Source organism: Lolium rigidum, chromosome 1 (genome assembly GCF_022539505.1).
Source record: "Lolium rigidum isolate FL_2022 chromosome 1, APGP_CSIRO_Lrig_0.1, whole genome shotgun sequence".
Lineage (NCBI taxonomy): Eukaryota > Viridiplantae > Streptophyta > Magnoliopsida > Poales > Poaceae > Lolium > Lolium rigidum.
The window spans coordinates 222037423-222045598 of record NC_061508.1 but is presented as its reverse complement, the minus strand read 5'-3'; the positions used below and the strand labels follow the sequence as shown (position 1 = coordinate 222045598).

At 48.7% G+C, this 8176-nt stretch overlaps 2 protein-coding genes across 2 annotated transcripts; both read right to left on the bottom strand.

The window, feature by feature from the left end:
* Positions 1–489: 489 nt before the first annotated feature.
* Positions 490–2724, bottom strand: LOC124683200 (L-type lectin-domain containing receptor kinase IX.1-like). The gene is made up of 2 exons (XM_047217762.1): positions 1303–2724; positions 490–1201 (listed from the first exon to the last, which is right to left on the bottom strand). The coding sequence occupies exons 1-2, from the start codon at positions 2682–2684 to the stop codon at positions 490–492; spliced, it is 2094 nt and encodes a 697-aa protein (XP_047073718.1). The 5' UTR covers positions 2685–2724.
* Positions 2725–3536: 812 nt separating this feature from the next.
* On the bottom strand, positions 3537–5154 carry LOC124655250 (protein NONRESPONDING TO OXYLIPINS 2, mitochondrial-like). The gene is made up of 3 exons (XM_047194177.1): positions 5033–5154; positions 4807–4928; positions 3537–3894 (listed from the first exon to the last, which is right to left on the bottom strand). Exons 1-3 carry the CDS (start codon positions 5152–5154, stop codon positions 3875–3877), a joined length of 264 nt encoding a protein of 87 aa, XP_047050133.1. The 3' UTR covers positions 3537–3874.
* Positions 5155–8176: the final 3022 nt, after the last annotated feature.

Here is an 8176-nt window from a genome sequence, read left to right as displayed (position 1 = left end):
GAGGTCACCATGGCAATGGCAGTGGCAGAGGCATCCGAGGGAAACCAGGGAGACCGAGATTGGGAAGCTCACGACGTACGGCAGATGTGTGGCCGATGGAGATCTGGGGCTTGGAATATCGAATTCTAAGAAAGCCCAAATCAAGCAGGGATAGAACTGCCATTGATGTGGGCACATTTTCGTTCGTGCTCGACATTTCAGTTCAGGGTTAAGCCATGAACAAAGGAAGAGTCATATATTTTCTTCAGTCAGTATAATATAACACAAAGAGGAGGACATTTCAGACATCCATCCCAGGAACATGGCCACCAAAAAGAGAATCATCCTAACGCAAATATTAATGTTGCAGAGCAAAACAATCAGTCCATCTGTTCTCCATCATAGTAGTTGCCGCTGCTGGCCTCGAGCAGGGCTATCTGGACGTGAAGATCCAAGAAGAACCTGACCAGCCGAAAGCCCCGACGATCTCGACATGGCCCAAGCCGGTGCTCAGGCCCTGGGCATCACGACTGGCTGTGGCCCCGTGAAGCCGCTCGTCGTTGATGATCGCGTCACGGTGGACGTCGACATCCCTGCAGAAGACGACGACGACTGCCCGTCCCACGGGGCCATTGGCGGCGCATAGGTCGGCACGGGCATCTTGGACGGCAGCAAGGGCAGCTGCTTGGCATCCTTCGAGTGCAGCGTGGCCATGGCCGTTCTGATGGATGGCCGCGCGCTCGGGTCCGGGTGCGCGCACCATAGCCCTACGACCATCACGCGCTCCGCCTCCGCTTTGTCGTAGTGGCCGTCCAGCCGTTGGTCGACAGCTTCGAGAACGCCTCCCTGGCCGTAAAGGTCCCAGACCCACTCCGCCAGCCGGAAGACGCCTCTCTTCTTGTCCAGCGTGCTCATCGGCTTCGTCCCGCACGCCACCTCCAGCAGGACCACGCCGAAGCTGTATATGTCAGACTCGGAGCTGGCACGGCTTGTGATCAGGCACTGCGGGTCCACGTAGCCCGGCGTCCCCGATACCACGGTCATCGTCTTCAGCCCGACGGTGTGGTCGATGAACCTCGCGAGCCCGAAGTCGCCTAGCTTGGCGCCGAAGGACTCGTCCAGCATCACGTTGCTCGGCTTGATGTCGCGGTGCACCACACACTGGTCCCATTCCTCGTGGAGGTAGAGCAGCGAAGAGCCAAGATCGAGCACTATCTTCATCCTGTTGCAAATTGACATCCATTCATGAGCTCGAATGTCCTACGTATATATTTGCCAAGTTCACGTTTGGTAGTACAGTGCAACTAAGATGTTCTTACGCACCTCATTGCCCATGTCAAGAAGGTGCCCTTGCCGTGGAGATGGATGTCGAGGCTGCGGTTGGGCATGAGCTCGTAGACCAGCAGGAGCTCGTCATGGTTGTCGCACCAGCCGAGGAGCTGCACCAGATTCCGGTGACGCAGACGGCTGATGACGTTGATCTCCGACGAGTACTCCTTTCTCCCTTGCATAGAAGAGTCCTTGGAGAACCGCTTTATGGCCACCGAGAGGCCAAGCTCCCTCAGGTGGCCTCTGTACACTGCACCGAAGCCACCTTGCCCGAGCTTCTCCTCTGCTGCGAAGTTCCTTGTCGCATTGACGAGTTGCCGATACGGGAACCTCTTTGGCCCCGTCCCCAGCTCCATCTCCATGACCACCTCGCCTTCCGAGTCCATATCCTTCCCCTCTGCCTCCTGCTTCTTCTTGTTCCGATGACGACGCACCAGCAAGGCTGAAACGGTGAAGAGAGCCACGAGGAAAAGTGATGCCCCAGCGGCAGCTCCCGCTATAACTCCGGAACTGGAGGTTCCCGAGGAGGCTGCTGATTGTACAGGCGGTGCTACCACCGGTGCCGTCTTAAGTTCCAGCGACGAGTTGAAGTGCCAAGAAAGAAGCTGATGCAGCTCAATGGATGCTGCCGTCGACGCCGAGAAACCAATAGAGACTTGCGCAGGCAATGCATTCTTGAGATCAACCTTGGAGCTAACGCTGTAGTTCGAATTTCGACCATCACCAAGCAATAGTGTCACAGCCATGATACTTGAGATGTTGTCATACTGGATTGTGGCGTTCATGGTCCCGTCGAGGCTGAAGCTCGGTAAGTCTGAGGTATTCACCGATATTAACGAGTTCACGTCAATGCCGATGTGATCCAAAGTTCTGTTGGGGTCTGATACCTGGGCCTCACTGAGGGTGTCGAACTCCACCGCCACGAACCGGCTGTCGCCTGTCGCTACGGCGCCGTCCCTTAGGTTGGTGAGGCCGAGGTTGTAATAAGCCGACGACACAGTCGGTAGGCTTGACGGGTAGCTTGCGAGGAAGAATGCCATGCCGCACCCCTTTTTGCTGATGTTCTTTGCCTTGATGACAAAGGAGAAGCGTGTGCTGAAGCTTGCCACTTCACCCGTTTGCTCATCCCAGAGCACCATGGGCTGTGCGCTGTACGACACACGACCTTTGCTCCCATGGATGCTACCTACTTCGTTCACGCTAATATCGAGGCGGCCGACACTGAAGGAGGCGTCACCTTCAATTCTGATGGCCCTCTGGTCATCTGAGCCGAAACTTGGGTAGTCAAAGGACAAGGGAACAACGCTAGGAAGGAGGCAACAAGCGAAGAAGATGATGAGAAGAGCATAGGTGGTTCTCGATGTGATCTCGGCCATCGCCGCTGGTGCCGGAGCACACTATTGGCAGTTTGGCAAATGGTGGAATTGGAAGGTAGCAAGTAGCGAATGTATCAACTCGCTTCTTAAGTAGTATACTGCGTCCTTGCTTCCCTAATTGGAGAAATTTGGACGCGTCATGGACTGGATGTGATGACAGGTAGGCCGGCAAAGTAACATATATACCAGACAAAGATGAGCCGGCCAAATAGAAAACAACGCATAGGACCTGGTCCAGTCTGCCAACTTAACTAAGCAAAACCACTGACATAATGATTGCAAGCCGGCAGCAAAATAATATGTCCTGTCAGCATGAGATTTCATTTTTAGGAAAAGAACAACAGATCAGGTGAAGTGTGATCAGGATGAGGAATCAAACTCAACTTTTGTCTTCATGAAGAAGAACGAAACACATTTTCAGATTAGGCAAAAGAGGCACGGTTAGTATAGTAAAAGTGACATTTCAGCCTCCTCCAGGAATTGCTACAAATTAAAAAAAGAGTGCACCCGAACACCGAGTCACCAAACAAAGTTCAGTATCTCTGTAGCTGTGGACTCGCCAAGCCGAGCATCTATAACAGGAAAACAAGATCTCTGAGTGTTGTTCCAAGTAGGATGCCCACGTCCCTTCAGTCTTTGTCACCGAGGTAGAGCAAAGTCTAATGTGTTGTTTCAAAACAAAAGAACAAAGCTAAGTGAGAAGAGAAGAAAAAGGACAAATGCTCCTTACTGAATATATCAGAAAACAGCAAATGAAGAACAGTAACCAAAAGAAACTGTAAACATGTCCACCACGGCACAACTTTGACCTGGGTTTTTGTAATATGTCGATACTTCTGTTTTGTAGGAATGGCACACTTAAGATAATCCAAAAGCACACAAACAACCCAATATACTAATACTTGCAAGGTTGGGAAATGATTAACAGTGTAGTATCATCTGGTGTTATGAAGCAAGGTGTCCACAAAACAAACACTGTTAAGAAAACTGAGATAAGTCTGTTACTGATAGAGAGAAATTAACAATAGTTCTGAATAGGTCGTGAACATATTAGTTCTTCAACTTTTTCAACAAATTTGATTAATACACAAACTGGCAGGCGCTAGTCTTTAGGCGGAAAGAAAATATCTTGAAACAGGATTACAGGAGCACGTGATCCATGCCCTTTAACATTATACTCCTAGCCATGATCAGATGCGCTTGATCAAACCTAGCAGGATGATTACCAAAACAGAAATGAGAATGGTGAAACTGCAAGTTAAAAACAAGTAATTGATCCAATATATTCAAAGCTACCCCCTCTAGTTTTTGTATCATGCTAAGATCTGCTTTTGATCATTACACAACATATACTTTTATACTCGTGTAAATAAGCAAAAATATAAGGTTAGGAAAAACATATTTCATGGTAAAAGTAAAAAAGGCAGTATGGTTTGCATACAGCCAAATTGAATAGATTTAAACATGTTGAAGCTTGAACTTCTAAAATCTAAAACACAATTTTAGAATAAAAAATGACAACAATTTTGCAATCTTGCCATCTCCAACATACAATGAAAAGCTGTACACGTTTGGTTAAGGCTCTTATGCAAGAAACAAACAAAAGTAGACAACAAAACGCTACACATATCCAGCTAAAGACAATACACCAAACACCTGTTCTTGAATCCTCAACTTGCTAACAAACAATAGTGCTTGGGCATTTGTATCTTCTCAGTTTGTTAAATACAAAAAACATAGCGCACACACAGACAGAGAGACATAAATGTTCTACAGTATTAAACATGCAATTTACCAGCAACAAGCATGACAATGCTCTCCAGAGCCAATAGAATCTATTAGAATACATAAACTGATAACCCCAAACAACTCTGCCTCAAGTTTGGACCAATGTGATGATGTTTCTTATGAACTCACGTCATATCTGTTATTTTTTTCAACGCTGGAGCATCATATCCTAGAACTTGCGATTTTAACTGACTCGTCTCTCAGCAAAAAATAGCATTACAATTCCAGCTTTAGACACTAGAAAATCAATCATTAACACAAGTACAGAGAATTAGCCTAGCATGATTGCACATTTGAACCGTAGAAAACAAAGAAGTGGCTGCAGAGGCTTCACCTTGGGAGAGGCAGCTCCAGCAGGACGAGTCGGCCGCGATGCACGAGCGCAACCGCGCGCCCGCTACCGCGCTGTGGAGAGGCATCAGCGACTCCGCGCCCGCGAGCACCTTCACCGCGGACCTGAGAGATGGAGCGAGAAAAAACCTCTCAGAACAGCTTCGCGAATCGCGAGAGACCTAGTTTAGTGGCGAGACAGCACGAGGATTTGAGTACTCTGGAGCGACCTGCGGAGCCGCGGAGCGGCGACGGGCGACCTTGTCGCCGGGAACGGATTCGTGATGCGGGATCTCGACCGGAAAGCCGCCGACCTGGCCGCGGCGGCGGCGGAGCGGCAGAAAGACGCCATCGTATCGTGGTCGTTCACTTCGATGCTAGAAATGGGCTAGTTAGAGTGTGAGCTGAGCTGTGTGGGCTACTAGGTAGGCTGGGCCGAGCACGAAAGTCTGGGCTGTACTTGAGAGGTTGAGCAAATAAAGTGTCTACTAGGCCGGAAAAATTTCCCCTAGGTTGAAAAAAATCGTGCAAGTACCCTTTTCAGTATGCTAAAAAAAAAGTACCCTTGTCAGAATAGATTAAACCTAAAATTGCAAATCTTATTTGACACTCATTGTGTCGGTTATCGATGCAACGCTCACACCCTGTTAGCGATGAGCGATCAGAGAAGAGGAAGATGACAAGTTGCAACCATTAAGACGACTAGGGCAAGGGACGAGCGACTAGCTGAGCATGCGACAGCGATGACGCTACGACGGCGACATCACATGTGAGGAAGGAACATCACAGTAGCCATCGGTGACGAGACTCTTGGGTACGAAGGTGGATGTAAGGAAGAAACTTAGGGGCTGGGTGTGAGTGCGGTGGGGTTTCTAGTGGCATGGCGACGGTGAAGAGGGAGTGTTTGAGGTGAATTGGTTTTCCCTCTTCCTCGGAAAATGGAAACAAGTTTTTTTAGGGAAACGAAGGCAGTTTTTTTTGCAAAAAGGTGAACACGTATATTATTAATCATCAACAACAGTACAAAGTAGTAAAAATTACAAATAGGTTGTTAAACCATATAGCGATGACTACAAGCGCTGAAACAAATCGAAATCGTGCCACCGCCCTCATTCCTCCATCATCGGAGCCATGCAAAGCTTGTCGTAGTAGACATACAGGAAGTCGTCCTGCTAATAACCTAAAGGCCCTGAGCACCAGATCAACAACCATCGATAAGCTGATGAGAACCGTATATGAGAAGAGCCATACCTGGAAACCATAACAATGACCATGAAAAAAAAATCTCAGAGGATCCACTGGACACACAACTTCACATGCCCTCCTTTGGAGCTAAACATACCATTGGAGCGATGATAGAGCGAGGATGACTTTATTCTGACTTTAGGATATCGTCGCCGCCTTACCACCCCAAAGAAAATACTGAAACTACAAAAAAAGACGGAAACATCCTGCCGGTGAGAGCTCGTGGCCCGCCACACCTCCAGCACCTCCAAGGGTCACCAGAGGTGGGACATACCAACTGGGAAAGAGTCACCAAAAACCTAGATCATCTTGTGCGCCTCCTCTGTGTTCCCATATAGGCGTCCAAACATTGAACGGCCAACGACCGATCTATACTATTCGAGTGCATATCCAGTGATATTGTACCTTATTTCATACAATTTATCTTTTTTTTTTGTTTCTCCTTGTATATTCCAAATTTGATTATGGAAATTCAATTCGCAAAAAAATTTATGGAAATTCTAGAAAATGTAAACTCGCATCTTGGAAACACCCACAAATTTGTTTGAATTTTTTTTTGACACTTGTAAAATGAAAATATTGTAAGGGTACATTGCCCCTATGTGTGGTTTTGGTAATTAATGACAACCTCTATGGACTAATGTTTTCATTGAGTTTATATGAAGGAATATTCCATAGGTACTACTTGCTCTCCATGTGTTGGATTCAAGTATGGATGCCATGAAGATAAAGGTATACCTTGTGTATTGGCATCAAGATCATCGTTATGAAGATATATATGTGATATGATCAAGAAGAAGAAATGAAGATGGAGTTCTTATGTGGAACTCAATATTAGCCATGCTCTATCTTATGTGAGTATGAGAAGATACAAGGTTGAGTTGGGCAAGTTCAAGATGAGCATCTTGAGTGAATCACATGCTTGAAGCTTGCCGTCCATTTGGTGATAATGGACATGTGAAGATGTGCATCAATGTGGCTTTCCCATCATAGTGTATGGGGGAGTATTTGTGAGTCTTCACGAAGCAACATTGATCAAGTAAGGCATTCCGGCTTGAGTGAAGCTTGAAGAGTTATCATCAAGATCAAGCGGGATGCGCAAGGCAAAGGTATGACCTTGATAGGTTTTCCTTTTACCGGTCTCGAGGTGGTTGATGGGAGACCGGATTATAGGATAGATAGCCGCACTATTAAGAGGGGCTTTCGGTTGGGTAACTTGATCACATCGTCTTAGGGAGCTCAATCCTTGCATGCGTTGCATATTCTTATTGCTTCTTGGTATTTCTCGGTGTGAGGTTCTTGAGCTTGTTGCTAGCTTTACAACAAGCCCAAGTTCATCGAAAACGGAGTTCACATGCATCTTCTATTGCGTTTTCGAGGTTGGGTGATTTTACTCGGTTATTCATGATATAAGGTTCTACCTTTTATATTCATGATAAAATCCCCTCCTACAGATTCTTGGTTTTTCACTTTCCATAAGATAGCATTTGTTGTTATCTTCCAAACAAAATTGGTTTCATGCGATTCGGAGTTCGGGAGCATTAGTTATTAAAGAAAAAGGAAAAAGGAAAAAGGGTAAAAGGAAAAAGAAGAAAAGTGCCAGCGGACCGGCCGGTCTGACCGGACCGGCCACCGGCCCACCCGGTCCCGACCGGACCTGGCTCCGGTGCCATCCGGGCCGCCTCCCGGGGCCTTTTGGCCCAAGTCCGGTCGCAGGCCCGGTCCGTGACCGGCTCGCCCGGCACGCGCCCGGTCCGACCGGGGCCTCGGCCGCTCGCTCGCCCGCGCGCCACTGGGCCGCTCACCGCCGCTCGGCCCACACGGCCGCCGCCGCCCGCGGCCTACCCTCCTGGCCGCACGCGCGCTTCTGGGCCGCCGCTGGCCATGCGGCCCGCTCGCCCGCCGCCTGCCTCGCCCAGCTGGGCTGCCCACCCCCGCGCGCCCCTTGCTTGTCCGCCGCCCAGCGCGGCTGCAGCCCAGTCCGGTTGCTGGGCCGGTCCGACCGGGCTGCTGACCGGCCTGGCCGGCTGCTGCTCCGGTCGACCGGCCTGGCAGCCGGCTGGGCCGTTTTTCTGGCCGTTTTTCCTACGTTTTTAATGGTTCTTTTTCCCCAACGGTTATATTTGCTC

Coding starts and splice junctions, on each gene's coding strand:
- LOC124683200 (XM_047217762.1), bottom strand. CDS start 2,684: ATGGCCGAGATCACATCGAGAACCACCTATGCTCTTCTCATCATCTTC. Junction 1,202..1,302: donor TTCTTGACATGGGCAATGAG/GTGCGTAAGAAC, acceptor AATTTGCAACAG/GATGAAGATAGTGCTCGATC.
- LOC124655250 (XM_047194177.1), bottom strand. CDS start 5,154: ATGGCGTCTTTCTGCCGCTCCGCCGCCGCCGCGGCCAGGTCGGCGGCT. Junction 4,929..5,032: donor GCCGCTCCGCGGCTCCGCAG/GTCGCTCCAGAG, acceptor TCCATCTCTCAG/GTCCGCGGTGAAGGTGCTCG. Junction 3,895..4,806: donor CTGGAGCTGCCTCTCCCAAG/GTGAAGCCTCTG, acceptor TCATCCTGCTAG/GTTTGATCAAGCGCATCTGA.